The sequence below is a fragment of the Colias croceus genome, chromosome 19 (assembly GCF_905220415.1).
Source record: "Colias croceus chromosome 19, ilColCroc2.1".
NCBI lineage: Eukaryota > Metazoa > Arthropoda > Insecta > Lepidoptera > Pieridae > Colias > Colias croceus.
Window position 1 is genome coordinate 6427131 of NC_059555.1, and position 16212 is coordinate 6443342.

At 33.5% G+C, this 16212-nt stretch overlaps 3 protein-coding genes across 3 annotated transcripts; 2 read left to right on the forward strand and 1 right to left on the reverse strand.

Annotated features, from left to right (window-relative positions):
- The first annotated feature begins 83 nt into the window (after positions 1–83).
- LOC123700231 lies at positions 84–5670 on the forward strand. Its single transcript, XM_045647393.1, has 12 exons — positions 84–221; positions 329–618; positions 1323–1497; positions 1839–2035; positions 2315–2453; positions 2632–2759; positions 2843–3086; positions 3178–3522; positions 3625–3764; positions 4004–4145; positions 5193–5326; positions 5522–5670. Exons 1-12 carry the CDS (start codon positions 134–136, stop codon positions 5651–5653), a joined length of 2154 nt encoding a protein of 717 aa, XP_045503349.1. The 5' UTR covers positions 84–133; the 3' UTR covers positions 5654–5670.
- A 509-nt stretch (positions 5671–6179) lies between these two features.
- On the reverse strand, positions 6180–9144 carry LOC123700239 (zinc metalloproteinase nas-15-like). The gene is made up of 7 exons (XM_045647407.1): positions 9013–9144; positions 8822–8857; positions 8279–8410; positions 7808–7983; positions 7595–7733; positions 7300–7430; positions 6180–6655 (listed from the first exon to the last, which is right to left on the reverse strand). The coding sequence occupies exons 1-7, from the start codon at positions 9092–9094 to the stop codon at positions 6230–6232; spliced, it is 1122 nt and encodes a 373-aa protein (XP_045503363.1). The 5' UTR covers positions 9095–9144; the 3' UTR covers positions 6180–6229.
- Positions 9145–14000: 4856 nt separating this feature from the next.
- Positions 14001–16111, forward strand: LOC123700249 (protein windbeutel). Its single transcript, XM_045647419.1, has 2 exons — positions 14001–14719; positions 15615–16111. The coding sequence occupies exons 1-2, from the start codon at positions 14171–14173 to the stop codon at positions 15816–15818; spliced, it is 753 nt and encodes a 250-aa protein (XP_045503375.1). The 5' UTR covers positions 14001–14170; the 3' UTR covers positions 15819–16111.
- The last annotated feature ends 101 nt before the right edge of the window (positions 16112–16212 follow it).

Below are 16212 nucleotides of genomic sequence, written 5' to 3' on the forward strand. Positions count from 1 at the left end.
CCTACCAACATCATAAAACAAAATGCAATACTGGTTATATGCCCATATAAAATTTTCAACGTTATCAATAAAATAACACCGTTTATGACTTTTTTTTGATGTGTAATAAGTTTCCATTTCAGTCTTTTCTGAAATGAAAATCTACTATATTTTATTCGTACTATTCATGAATATATTTTCTTATGTGAATGCTATTATTCCATCGTTATCCGTACACAAAAGTAAGTAATAATAATCGAAAGTAAGTAGAAGTAAATTAATATTAATCGAACTTTGACATATTCTATTGGAATATATTACTATTATTGTAAAAATATTTCATTTTTAGTTGATAGTAAAATAATAGAAAAAAAGCGACAAGATACTTTAGAAATATGTCGGATATTTAATGAGCAAAATGAATTGCTGCAAAAAGCATCGAAAGACGATATTAAAAGCATAAATAATAGGTTCAAAAGAGATTTAGTTCCCCATGACGTAGGTAATCCTCTTTTAAATAGTGAAGATTTGAGAAGAGTTGAAAATATAGTAGACAAACTGTATGACGATAATATGGAACAAAATGGACAAAAAATAATATACCGCCAAAGAATCTTGAATGACACACAAGATATCAAGGTAATGTATAATATCCAAGCCCGTAGGTAATAATAGTTACAACTGGTTTTACTTCTTCTTATTATAGTTAATAAATGCTTATAATATAATATTTTTAATATCTATGGGATCATATTTCAAGGCCACCATAACTTGTTTCAACATAGTGTATGGTTTAACAATAGAAAACATACCATTTGTACCCACTATCGATTAATCTTTATAGTATTTTTTCATAATTTGTTTTTTTCCTTCATATACTGTTTAATAATTCACAGGAAACTGACTTCCGAGACACATTTTGCAACAAGATCGAAAGTCACGGCCACAACTAAAATACTATTATAATGTACATCATGTGCATTACATTTTTGTTCATTCAAATTATTTTAACATATTTTTTACCGAATTCAACAATAACTGCATACATACAACAAAATATCGCATCTATTATGAAATATGTATATTTTAAATGCTATTTAAAAATACATAAATCACCTTTACTTGCCTGCTAGAGTTCGCATTTAGCGATAAGGCCGCCCACTATACATTTCTTTGAATTTACCTACTTGTGAAATGTGCATTAATTTTTTATTTGTATTAAAAAAATCATTCAGTCATTGTATACATAGAACATATATTTACGCATACACCTACGTGTATAACATTTTAACGTAGAAATTTAAAAAAAATAAGTACCTATGATAATTTTATTATTTTCACAGACTACTATCAAAAATAATCGACGTTATAACTTCGCTCCAGCAAAACTGTTAGGTCCACTTGAACCAGAAGATGTCAAAGAAAAAAAACCATTAGTAGAAGTAAATACTGACTTGGACTGGATTAAGAAATGGCATCACGGCATTGTACCATACTTTATTGATTCTAGTTCATATGGTACGTATTTAAAATTTTAGAGACATAATAATATTAAAAAATCAATTCACTTTGCATATTGTAATACTGTACCTAAGGACTTTACATTTAAACTTAATTATTAACTTAATCATATTAAAGGTTAAGTAAATGAAAAAGAAATGAAATTTTTGAACAAAAAAAAAATTTGTGATTTTAATTCATCACCAATATCGCATAATTTTTTGTTAGGATTTTGGAAACCTTTTAAAATTTTACAACATTATACGTCATGCAGTCACCATGTAGCAATACCGTATTAATGTTTTGCTTAATCACACATCTAAAAAATGTATGATACTAAAAAAACGAACTAATTCTAGATGTACAACTTATGGAAACGATAGTAAAAGCATTTGACTATTTCGAAAAGGCTACCTGCATCCGACTACAGCGACTACGGGAGAGGCCAGTAGATACGCAGTCACTGCAAAGTGTAGAGTGGCTATACATCGCCAATCCTTCTGGAATAAAACAGTGTGTGCATAGCAATGAAAAGAAACCTAATAACGGTGTTCAGGTAAAGTTAGCATAGCCTAATTTAAATTATAATGAAATATAACATGAAACTATCTAAAATAAGAATATGTGTGAAAATCGTACTTTAAGTTCAAATGAAAGTAATGAAAGAGACAAAACGTAACGCCTTACTCATCATTTGAAAACCGATAGCTTAATAAGCATAGCTTATGCTAAGCTTATGCTAAGCTTATGCTTGAAGTTGATTATTTTGAGGAATTAGCAATGCAAATTATTATCTCGAATAATGCCTATTAACCAACTTTAATAATTGCTCTAGATGGTTGTCTTCGGGTATGACTGCATGTCCTTGGGAGAAATAGTTCATGAAGTAATGCACATATTGGGATTTTCTCATGAACACACCAGACCTGATAGAGATAGATATTTAACAATAAAATGGGACAATATTAAACCAGGCAAGTAATTTTCCTGTGTAATAAATTGTCCTGCAAATTGATTTAATTGAATGCATAACAATGCATGATTTTATATAACTCAGTGCAATTAAATGATTGATAAAGTAGGTGTGTCGTACACGAACGTAAGATAATTAGAAATAATAGAAATTATAAATCAGATGATTTTTATGCATAGGATACAAAAAGTATTTCTCAGTTCGTGAAGAAGATCCTCTTTCAAGTTTACCGTATGATTACGCAAGTGTACTCCATTATCCCCCTCGGGCATTTTCTAGGAACGGGAAGGTTACTATAATGACTGAGGTAAAACCCTTGACATTGTATAAAAACAAAATGAAATCAAGTATATTTGAAAATATGCATTTGAATAATTACAATAATTACAGAATGGCGTTAAAATTGGACAAAGGGAAGCTTTGAGTGAAACAGACGTTGAAAAGGTGTCTATAGTTTATAGTGCGGAATGTACAAAACGTAATAAAGAATATCTTTTAAAGACATGCCCTAGTGTTATACACCGTACCCCAGATAAAAATACTGTAAAAAGTGAAGAAATCGATGAATACTTCAAGGAAAGAATCTGGCCCTATGGCATTGTAAACTATAAAATAAGAGATGCAATGGAATTCAGTAAGTAAAAAAGTAGTACTTAAAATGTAATACGCAATGAATAAAATGTAAAAAGCCTGCAATATTTTGCTTATTTTCGAAACAATTTTAGCTACTGAGGAAAAGGAAAACATACAGGCGGTGCTTAGACACATCGAAAAAGAGACATGCATTGAATTTAGAAATTTAAATACGAATAAAGATTCTCCAGAAAAAGATGAAGACCCAAATGAAAGTGACGAAAATGTAACACCAGCTGGTCATCCGCTGCAAAATAAAGAAGTTACGATTGCAAACAATGAAAATGAACATTTGTCAGACTCTACGCTTGCACCTTTAGTTGAATCTGACTTTTCTAATACAACTCTCAAGGAAAATACTACTTCAGTGCAATTAGATGCTGAAAATGAAATTGTTAACGATGATAGAACAGACGAAGTAGTTGTTCTATCAAAAAGTCAGTAATCTATCAATTTAGATTTATCTCTCTATTAATTTTGATGCTTTAATTCTTGATATTCTTTGATAAAAGGTTTTACATAGAGTAGTTACGTTTCAGCTAAATTCAATAATCGAGTAAAACGTAATGCAAATGTTTCATCACCGCTCAGACGACACGCCGCGAACATTTTAACGCTAGTAAGATCATCAGAGCCTGGATGTGATTGTCCACCTTCAGGAAGACCTAACGGAAATAAAGTAGGCTCTATACTGTATAGTGCGATTCAAACTTAATGCCGGCTCGGAACATCGTACGATCCGATGCGCAGAAAACAATTTTAGGTATTAGTGGGACGTTAAGGGACCGTGCGCACCCGCGCTCGCACCTGCACCTAACTTCCGCACCGCCATTAAGTTCGAATCGATCAGTAATTACCTTCATCTTTGCCAGAAGGCGAACTTGTATAAATCTATACAAAAGTTGTAATTTCTTTCAGGTGTTAATGATAAACAATGACTGCTTTAATTCAGTTAATGACTTGTTACACTTATTTGTTCACGTCCTGGGATTGGACCATCAACACAACATGCACGACCGAGATTATTTTCTTAAAATAGTGTGGGATAAGCTTACTCCAGGTTTGTTTAAAAAAAGCTATATATTTTCTTTACCTACTGTTGTAATTACTAGGAAATCAAGCGAGATTAAAAAGTTGTTATTGAGCTTGTGTAGAGCTAGTGCAAACGTGCAATAGGTACTTTAAATATTAAAGTGGGCAATAAAACTAAAGTGAAATAGTCTATGGGCAAGTAAGAAAGTGCGCGCACGTAGCGACGCAACTTCCTATAGAGTTGATGGGAGAGACAAAATAGTTGCGGGGACAAAAGTTGCGCGCTAGCTCTAACTAGTAAAACTTATCGCCTTATATCACACTTTCTTACGTTATTTATGTTTTGTTTGTTTGTTTCAAGTAAGTAACTATAGTAATATACATTGCTGGTACATTTACTAATATCAGAATATAATATAATACATTATGTTTGGTTATTAACCGACTTCAAAAAAAGGAGGAGGTTATCAATTCGGCCGGTATGTTTTTTTTTATGTATGTACACCGATTACTCCGATGTTTCTGAACCGATTTACGTGATTCTTTTTTTGTTCGATGCGGGATGGTGTCGAATTGGTCCCATAAAAATTTTATTCGTATAGGCCCAGTAGTTTTCATTTTATGAGCATTTTTGTCTGTATTTGTAAATGTTGCAAGTGCAAGTTTGAAGTCGGTTGTTTTTAACGCAGTTATATAGACTTGTTTTATAAATTATTAATATATTTTATTCAGAACGTTACGGCCGAGTAAGTTACATTATTACATAAAGTAATAAATAAAGAATATACACATAATAAATATACAGTAGGTATTAAACTGGATACCTTCTGAAGTGTGCCTAATAATACAGCAGTGTTTCCTTAATCCTTTTGACTCGCGCAGAAAGCCGACAAAATAAAGAGCAGACAGCAGTGGGCAGGACGAGGAGCATGACATGAGGTGTGGCATGACGAGTAATGTTGCCACACTGTCTCTGCCTCCCAACTGCCTCCTTTCCTCGTTATTTCCCATGCCACTCGTCGAGTGTGTGGCAGGCGCATTATACATAAACTTATGAAAAGTTTAATATTTTCAGATATCAGAAGGGAAATGGCTAAAAAGCTTCCTCCTGCAGCTTCAGCGGGTTTCGCTTACGACTACCAAAGTGTCATGCATTATCCGTGGTTACAAATAAAAGATGGTGTTACTAATATCATGTATCCAATTTGGGTAAGACTGCTCTTTAAATATGTAAAAAATTAAAGAATTTAACACATTTATCATATTCGTTTCGAACACTTTACAGCGAGCGTGATCACGGGCAGACTAAACGAAACATTGGGATATTTTTTTTTTAATTTAATAGTAACTAACTATAAGTTTTATGTATTTTAGCATAGGATTTAACAGAATTGTTTGTTTCAGAACGATGGTTGGGCTATGGGCCACTGGCAAGGCCTCAGCTTTACGGACGTTCAGAAACTCAATCTTATTTATAAATCACAATGTGCGGAAAGAAGCAAAAGTGTATCTGCGAAAAAATTTAAACGACAATAAATGTTTTTAAATATGTATATAGAACTTTTGTTAAAAATAATCTCCTACTAAATACTTGTGGCAAAATATACACTATTAATCCATATTCCATACTAATATTATGCAAAAGTTACTCGCCTAAACTACCGAACCAATTTTAATTAAAACAACATACACATAATACACACATTGAGTATACCTTGGTTAAGGGTACCTGCACGATATTTTTTATTGAAAAATAAAGAAGTTAAGAATTTTAAATAAGGGATGTAAATGAAATGAAATGCCTACAAGTAAAATTCTGAACAGTTAGAATTATTTGGAAACTTAGTACCTAATAATAATACGACTTATAATATTTTTAGTTTCAACATTTAAGTTCTGAATTCTGACTAGTTAGAATTATTTGGAAACTTAGTAATAATAATACGACTTATAATATTTTTAGTTCCAACATTTAAGTTCTGGAATTAAGAAGAAAACGTTTTAAAAAAAATGTGACAAAAAAAGTCATTATATTGATAAAGGCATATTTATTGGCCGCATAAGTATATTAATTTTTCATAAATTGAAAGTGTTATATTTTAATTTCAACTTTTAAGACCTATCCTTAGAGTCATCTTGAACTTTGTCTTGATCCATGTTTTCTTCTTGATCATGGTTTGCGCTTTTTTCTGCACGATGTTCGTGAACTTCATTGTCATTTTCACTTACTTTATCACTGACATTAGCATCATGAGACATCTCATCATTATCTCCCAAAGTGTCTTTCAACTTCTCTTTACCCTCTTTGTGTTCACCAGACAATTCTTCGGCTTTGGCATTATTACTGACATTATCTTCTTGTACATTGTGACTAGCATCCTCTACTGAACCCTCAAGTTTTTTATGAAAGGCATTTTTACAAGAATCTAATAAATCGCCAACTTTTCTTTTATTGCACTCGTGTTCAAATAACAGACGGAGTTTCATCTTATCTAATTGTGATAAATCTTCCGATGGATTAATCATTAATCCAGATATCTAAAATTGAGATAATTATAAGCATACTAGCTTACCGCCCGCGGCTTCGCCCGCTTTCTCTAAAACTATTTGAAATTTAAACTATCCTATCTCTCAAGTTGGATCGAACTGCACATGGTGTGCGAATTTTATTATAATCGGTTATGTGGTTTAGGAGTCCATTGAAGACAAACATTGTGACACGAGATTTATATATATATTAGAGAAGATAGAGAAGATTAAGATATTTGTCACGACATGTGTATAACCTTATAAATAAGAAAATATACATCTTTCTTTTTTACTTTTTTATTTATGAAGAACTAGCTTTCCGCCCGCGCAGTCAAAGAAAAACCCGCATAGTTCCCGTTCCCGTGGGATTTCCGGGATTGTGTCATTTTCCCGGGATAAAAAGTAGCCTATGTCCTTTCTCGGGTATCTAAATATCTCCATACCAAATTTCATGAAAATAGGTTCAGTAGTTTAGGTGTAATTGAGTAACAGACAGACAGACAGAGTCACTTTCGCATTTACAATATTAGTATGGATTTGACACCGTTTCAATCTCTACAGTTTTATGCTTTCACGACTCATACATTTGTTTTTGAAATCTTCCAGATGTTCATGATTATTGATTATACGTATATGCGTAAAACAATGCTTACCAAAGGTACAATGGTTGGTTGCCCATTGCTGCTGAACGCGCGGTCATGAAAGTGCATTATACTTAAGGGATCATACTCTGCCAATACTTTAGATGCATCTTGCGGTTCAATTCTATAGAGTTTAAGACGTTCTGGAAATGGATGTTCGCCTATTAATGCCTCTTTCCCAGGAACGAAAGTATTAGCAATTAAAAATATTGTTACAACAACAGCTCTAAAGTTCTCTACAGCTAGATTAAAACGTAATTGTAGGTTAAATGTATATAAATGCATTATCTAAGGCCTATAGGCTTACCTGGACGAATGTTATTCCAAAGAACTCGTATATAGCGTTCTCTATGAGGATGCGTGACTTCATCCTTCAATCCAATACCATGAAGTAAAGCATGTAATATTTCGTTTTCCTTGAGACAATCATATCCTAGTACTAATGTCTAAGAAATAAATTTTTAGTAGTTTAATAAACATCTTAATAAACAAGTACAATAACAGTTTTAATTTGACGTACAATTTCCCCGTCGTCGTGATACTTTGCTTCGTGAACACATTCTCTTTCTCTCTTAGGATTAGTTATATAGATCCAGGATATGTTATGAGGTTTTTCGGACAGTGAATTAAATTTTATACATGATGCGCTCTCCAATATATTTATAACCGACCGTAGACGTCCAGCTATGATGTTATCTGTTGAAAAATGATCATCCTTCAGAGCATTATACTAGTAAGTATCATTTATACAATTCATGGTAAGCTGCAGTCGTCAGAAAATATTATTTGTCTTTGTAATCCAATAGAAAATGGGACCATACGGAAGGCACTGGCTTTATAAAAAAAGATTTTTCCAAATCGGTCCACCCTTGTAAAAGTTTTTAACAAAGCCAAAAAAATAGAGTCAAAGTGAGAGCTTTCTCCGTTTTTAAGTATATTGTGAAGATTGCAACGTCCATTGTTACACAATAACACGGTACGCTGTATTTACCGTAACTTTGGCTATCTAAATAGTACAATACAACCCCCAACGGCCATCGGGAGCCTATCGCTTCTTGTACTTTAACGTCTATATTCTTTTGAAAACTCATTAGCTTCATTGGAAGAGACTTAGTGTTTGAACCTGAAATAAATCATTATATAGCGATATAATTATCCAAATACTGCGCCAATGTACAAATTAAAGAAAACTGAGTCTTATTTATTAATCTTAAGAGTCTATTTTTTATTACAGAGCCAGCAAAGCACCTGTAACACCACTGACCATTTAACATCACATAGTTATTTACTGAATTGCTAAATACCATAAAAAAGAAAAACATTGAAGAGGCTTAGTGGTGTGCGAATCAGCACACCAAAAACTTACTGGGTGGCAAGTTCACATAGCCATTCTCTGTGATATTTTATTTTTTATGTAGGTATTGCTTATTTAGTACCTACCCCAATAAATAATAATATGTAAAGGTCATTTATACATTTTTATTCAGAAAATAAATGAAACATCGTTACCGTAGGGAAAATATTTTCTACTTACTGCTTATGACGTTAACGTTAGGTTTTTGATATAAAACTGCAAATAGACAATAAATTAACAATTAAAGTTATACTATGATATTCTATCTACTAGATGTCTAGATCTAGAACAAGGCATTTTCCATTACCACTAAATATCTATGTATGTACATACAATACGTATCTATTTGTATATTTAAATATATTAAATACCATATTCATCTTGCTGTCTGGTTTGAATATTTGCACTATTACATAAATGTACTTGAAGCAATGCTACTAGAAAAACATACATGTTGAGCTATATTTTTATTATAGTCTTTTCTTATCAACAACAAACTTATAGTGTAGGTACGATTTATTTTTATTGCAATATAACAATAACAAATTTTATAGTGACCGTATCATAACACTTTTAACCAAATTTTGTATTCATTCATATTTATTAATTAGTAAGTATTCTACATGTTATTGGAAAATATCGTTGTTGCATGAGTAGGTACCTATAAACTGTTGAATTTTCCAGTAAACTCGGAAATTTGGAGAACCAACTCTGTTTCATTAATTGTAAGCTAAATGGCCTGCGCAGACGAATTATTTTAGTCCGCGGACTTTCATGTCTGCTAAAATTACACTTAGGTACAACAAATGCTTCAAACTCAAACATTCATTTATTCAATTAGACTACTATTTAGTAGCTTTTCGAATCGTCATTACATAGGTATTTTTAACATTTACCACCGATTCGGAAAGCAGTATCTATGGAGAAGAATCGGCAAGAAACTCCATAGTTGCTCTTTTAAAATCATGTCAATCTTTTCTAATATATATATGTTATAGTCAAAACCCTGAACCAGTCAATAACGTTATTGACCGGTAAAATCAGTTAATAAGGATATTGACTAAGGGCGTCGGTTAATATCCTTATTAACTGATTTTATCTGATTAAACCAGTTAATAACGTTATTGACTAAGGGCATCGGTCAATATCCTTATTAACTGATTTTAAGTCGAGACATCTAGTCAATATAGGTTTTAACCGACGTGCCCAGTCAAAACTCATAAACAGTTAAGGACGTTAGTGAAATTATACTAGAAAATCATTTTAAAAGGTTCATAAAACTTTTTAAAGTGCAATATTTAAGAGTTTTAAGTTTTATTAATTAATTCGGGGTATTGTTTGTAAACTGCAACCGCGCGAGAATACATGCCCCAAAATATTTTTGAAGATGGCAATTGTGTTTTAATAACAACTAGGTTTCCGCCCGCAGCTTCGCCCGCGCAGTCAAAGAAAAACCGCATTGTTCCCGTTCCCGTGGGATTTCCGGGATTGCGTTAGTTTCTAATTTGAGGAGTGACCTGCAGGTGTACTTCGAAGACTGCTACTGGATCTAATAGACGAGTAGAGCTAGGAATGCCGAGTTTGGGCTCGTTTTGTTAGTTATGTCGAGACCTTACCTCCGGAATTGATGGAGTGACCTGCAGGTGTACTTCGAAGACTGCTACTGGAACTATTATACGAGTAAAGCTAGGTGTGCCGAGTTTGGGCTCGTTTTGTTAGTTATGTTGAGATCTTACCTCCGGACTTGATGGAGTGACCTGCAGGTGTACTTCGAAGACTGCTACTGGAACTAATAGACGAGTAGAGCTAGGTGTGCCGAGTTTGGGCATGTTTTGTTAGTTATGTTGAGACCTTACCTCCGGACTTGATGGAGTGACCTGCAGGTGTACTTCGAAGACTGCTACTGGAACTAATAGACGAGTAGAGCTAGGTGTGCCGAGATTGGGCTCGTTTTGTTAGTAATGTTGAGACCTTACCTCCGGACTTGATGGAGTGACCAGCAGGTACTAACAAAACGAGCCCAAACTCGGCACACCTAGCTCTACTCGTCTATTAGTTCCAGTAGCAGTCTTCGAAGTACACCTGCAGGTCACTCCATCAAGTCCGGAGGTAAGATCTCAACATAACTAACAAAACGAGCCCAAACTCGGCACACCTAGCTTTACTCGTATAATAGTTCCAGTAGCAGTCTTCGAAGTACACCTGCAGGTCACTCCATCAATTCCGGAGGTAAGGTCTCGACATAACTAACAAAACGAGCCCAAACTCGGCATTCCTAGCTCTACTCGTCTATTAGATCCAGTAGCAGTCTTCGAAGTACACCTGCAGGTCACTCCATCAAATCAGAAACTAACGCAATCCCGGAAATCCCACGGGAACGGGAACTATGCGGTTTTTCTTTGAGTGCGCGGGCGAAACTGCGGGCGGAAACCTAGTTGTTATTAAAACACAATTGCCATCTTCAAAAATATTTTGGGGCACTTATTCTCGCGCGGTTGCAGTTTACAAACAATACCCCGAATTAATTAATAAAACATAAAACTCTTAAATATTGCACTTTAAAAAGTTTTATGAACCTTTTTAAATGATTTTCTAGTATAATAATTTCACTAACGTCCTTAACTTTTTATGAGTTTTGACTGGGCACGTCGGTTAAAACCTATATTGACTAGATGTCTCGACATAAAATCAGTTAATAAGGATATTGACCGATGCCCTTAGTCAATAACGTTATTAACTGGTTTAATCAGATAAAATCAGTTAATAAGGATATTAACCGACGCCCTTAGTCAATATCCTTATTAACTGATTTTACCGGTCAATAACGTTATTGACTGGTTCAGGGTTTTGACTGTAACATATATATAAATCTCGTGTCACAATGTTTGTCCTCAATGGACTCCTAAACCACTTCACCGATTATAATAAAATTCGCACACCATGTGCAGTTCGATCCAACTTGAGAGATAGGATAGGTTTTATCCCGAAAATCCCACGGGAAAGGGAACTATGCGGGGTTTTCTCTGAAAACGCGGGCGAAGCCGCGGGCGGAAAGCTAGTATTACATAATATGTAACTTATATCTAACTAAGTACATAATATATCATAATATGCCAAAGAACTGTCCTGTGGTTTTTACGCGACAACCCTCCATGGGTTTTTTTAACTTTAGCTAATCTGAAAAATGGCATTTCAATTATATTCCTGTTCCTTGTGTCATAATCGTGTCTATCTCCTACTCTTGTGTGTAAGTCGGAGCTTTTGTGTACATGCAAAATATTATTAAATATATACTGTGATGGTACAGTAAGGATACCAGTATTCTTAAAATGATCTCTTAGTGAGTCCCGAGCACATAAATTAATAATATATAGAGCGAATGGCTCTTTTCTGTAAGATAAATATTAAATATCTGCATATATTATAATTCTATAATTCTATATCTGCAGCCCTGCCCCACAGTAGAATTCCATAGGACATAATGCTATGAAAGTAGCTGAAATAAACCAATCTAGCCGTATCTTCATCGGTGAGATGCTTTATTTTTCGGACTGCATATGCAGCTGAACTGAGCTTACCTGCAGCGGTGTTGATATGGGCTCCCCACTGTAGTTTCTCGTCCAATGTTAACCCTAGAAATACAGTAGACTCAGTAGGATGCAATACCTCCCCGTTCAAGGTAATATCTCTGTTCAACTTTTTTACGTTTGGAAGTAAAAATTCAACACAAGTGGTTTTTTTGGCATTTAATAATAAATTATTGGCAGTAAACCATTCAGATACCTATGTGTAAAAGAGCACTGTTCACTTCGTCAACATTTGGGTCATGCCAATCGACATTAAAAATTAATGAGATATCATCTGCAAACAGAACTATTTCACACCTATCCTGCAAATAATAGGGAAGATCATTGATATATACCAAGAACAAGAAGGGACCTAAAATTGACCCCTGTGGAACACCAATGTCAATTGACGCACCGCTAGAACGTTCTCCATTAACAACTACAGACTGTATCCTATCATGCAGGTATGACGCTATGAGGTTCTGAGCTTTTCCTTTAATTCCGTAGTGATTAAGTTTACGTAACAAAGTACAATGTTCAACGCATTCAAATGCCTTGGAGAGGTCACAAAATATCCCCAGAGCATTTTTTGAGTTTTCCCATGCTTTATATATATGTGTTAGAAGTGCAACTCCAGCATCTGTGGTTGAGCGCCCCTTTGTGAAACCAAACCGTTTGGTGTGCAGTAAATTATTAGATGCAAAATGACTACTCAATTGGTTTAATATTAACTTCTCGAATACCTTACTTAATGTTGGTAAAATAGAGATAGGGCCCTTCTTAAATAGAGGTATAACTTTACTAAGCTTTAGTAATGCTTACAACAGTATTGACTACAAGTAGGTAACGCAAACGAGAGGGAAACCGCGTATACGTGTTTTTCTGCACAGTGTGCGTATATTACTTGCTCTGTGGTGTGCGTTGAATCTGTGGTTGAATCCAACCACAGGTTGAATCCAACCACAGGTTGAATCCGTCATCTGCACAGGCAAAATGCTTCCCATTTCCCATTTGACCTATATTTAAATGCCCTCGGCTACAGACTCTCGCTTGGTCAAAGAAAGTTAACGGTTATGTATGAAGATGTCATATTTTTTACGGAGTGATTCAAATGCTTATCATGATGGACCTTCTCCTCACATAGGAATGAGATGTTGTTCCGCGGTAAAAATTGCCTAATGTCTTAACATAAAAACTGTATCCAGATACGGAAATAATAGGTACCATTAAAAAGCTTCTTTACGACGTGACACAAAGACAAACAAACAAAAAAAACATACTGTAGCTTTTTATTCTGTGGCCTGGCGATAGGATTCTACGTAGAGAGATAATTAATGCTCTTTAATGAGATGAAGTATTTCCATGGAAATTTTAGAACACACGGGCGAATCCGTGAGTAACAGATAGTAGATAGAACCCTGTGATAGAACTTGTAACAAATAAAAAAATATATTAATGGGCTTTACAAAAATTGTAATAGAAAACAAACGATATTTTTTATGCACCAATCACAGCTCACCACGGCTATTTTAATCAAACTACGTTGTTCCTTTTTATTGCATACATAAAATTTTTCATTATTCTAGCACCTAATATTTATCATTTTGTAAAAGATAACACGCATAATAATTTAAACTTCTGACATCGTAATGAAAATATACATTTTTTTTAACTTTATAATATAATTAATATTTATTTAAATATTTATTTTGATGTGCCAATGAGGCAATGAAAACAAATTTTACCGGTTCAATACCACCTGTCAAACTCGAGAAAAGTCAATAAAACTGTGACAGCGACAGAAGAGGTGTCTATTCACTATTGTGATTTGTGATTTGTGTTGTTTCGTATTTAACACCGGCTTTTAGATAAACGCGATAATTAAATATTTCAATAAAAACGACCGATTTTTCTAGTAGGTAACTGTTAACATATTGTTAAGTTGTTCATAGGCACGCTCAACATGGAGAAATTTTTACTATTTCTCTCAATTTTATTTACTGTTCCTGCCGCTTATAAAGTGTCTGCATCAAGTGGGTCTATCGAACTCGATGATTTTTCTTTTAATAAAATAATTAATGCATTCTCTGCGTCGTTAGTAAAATTTGATGTTGCATTTCCTTATGGCGACAAGCATGATGCATTTGTAGCTGTAGCCAAAGAAGCAACGGACGTTAGTGAACTAGTAGTTGCTGAAGTCGGTGTAAAGGATTACGGGGAGAAGGACAACGAACAGCTCGCTAGAAAGTATGGTGCAACAAAGGAGAACTTTCCAGTCGTTAAACTGTTTCTTAAAGGAAATGAGGAACCCATAACTTTTGATGATAGTCAAGGATTTACAACAGATCAGTTACGGCGTTTTGTAAGACAAAACACTGGAATTTATTTAAGCCTCCCTGGTTGTATAAGGGACCTGGACATGCTTGCTATTGAATTTATGAAATCTGCTAAGGAGGAAAGAAGTAATGTTTTGAAAAAAGTAGAAGTGTCCTTGAAGGAACTAGCCAAAGAGGTAAGTCTCATGAAATTTTTCTGAATTATTTCTATCTCCTACATCCAAAATTCATTCCTATAGTCCTTTCCACCTAAGATGATTTCTGTGACACATCGATTTTTGACACGTGTAGAGATGTCTGTACTGAAATCGTATCAATTGTTTCCGATAATCGATAATATTTTATATGGAAATGAAATCGATTTGAATAAAGTACCAAAATTAGTTTTTTCGGCATTTCGCCAACAATTAACTAAGGAAACTTAGCAAACAACAGCAAAAAAAAAACTCAACAATAACAATTAGTAACAATAACAGAATACCACGTAAAGTATCAATATAAAAATGCAACTTGTATACAAGGCGTACAGACGATTGACTCGATTGACAAGCGATCACAAGATGGGCGCCGATTATATGATTTCCAACTCTATGATTTTTCAACGATCCATTTCATGTACACGAATTGCGTAGGCATTATATTTTTGTGTTATTTTATTTTTTTTTTCATTATATTAAACTAAACAATACTGTTTTTGATTTATAAGCTTAAGATGTTTCATTTTTATATTTTTGGTAATAATGCCGCCATAAAATAAAAATATTATGCACTAAAATTATTTTGGCGTTTTAAACATAAAATACGTAATTCGGAACACGACGAAGTGTCACAGGAATCATCATAGGTGAAAAGGACTATAGTGGATGTGTTTATTATTACAATTTAGTGCAATTTGGAGCAGAACCATTAATTTAGCTTTGCAAAGGCTAATAAGATGTTAATTGCTATATATTATAATAAGCATTAATTTCACTACAATTAAAATCAAGACCTCTTGAATATATAACTATTAAAACTTACTAGGTACTTGGATATAAAAAGATTAGTGTAAATAATTTTACAATGTTTCAGAATGCAAATACTGGAAAGATTTACAAGACAATCATGGAGAAAATTCTAGAAAAAGGTGATGAATTTGTTAAGTCTGAAAACCAAAGAATCAAGAAGGTGATGAGCGGGAAATTATCAGATGAAAAGAAACAAGAAATGGGCCATAGACTTAATATTCTACAATCGTTTCAATTGCATGAAGTTCAATACAAAGATGAATTGTAGTAACACTATCATAATATAACAACACATTCCATATTTTTTAAGTTTTAATATATAAAATTATTTTATGACTGAGTGACTTATTGATGAGAAAGCAATACCACTTTAAATGTTTTAAGCAATATATTTCGTTTCTTTCCTTTATAAGGAATATATTCATTTATTTATAATAAATCTATGAAGAGAAATTGTTTGATCATTTGTTTTCATAAGTTTAATTGAATTATATTTTTATGTGTGATATGCACAGAGTGTGGTTTAGTTGTACACTAAAGAAATAAAGGTGTGAAAGAAAACTTCATTGTTTTATTTCCTGTTTCCGTGTAATGAAATCATAAGAATTTATTACATGTGTAATGTAAGATAACAAATTTATCTTTAGGCTGGTTGCAGAGCT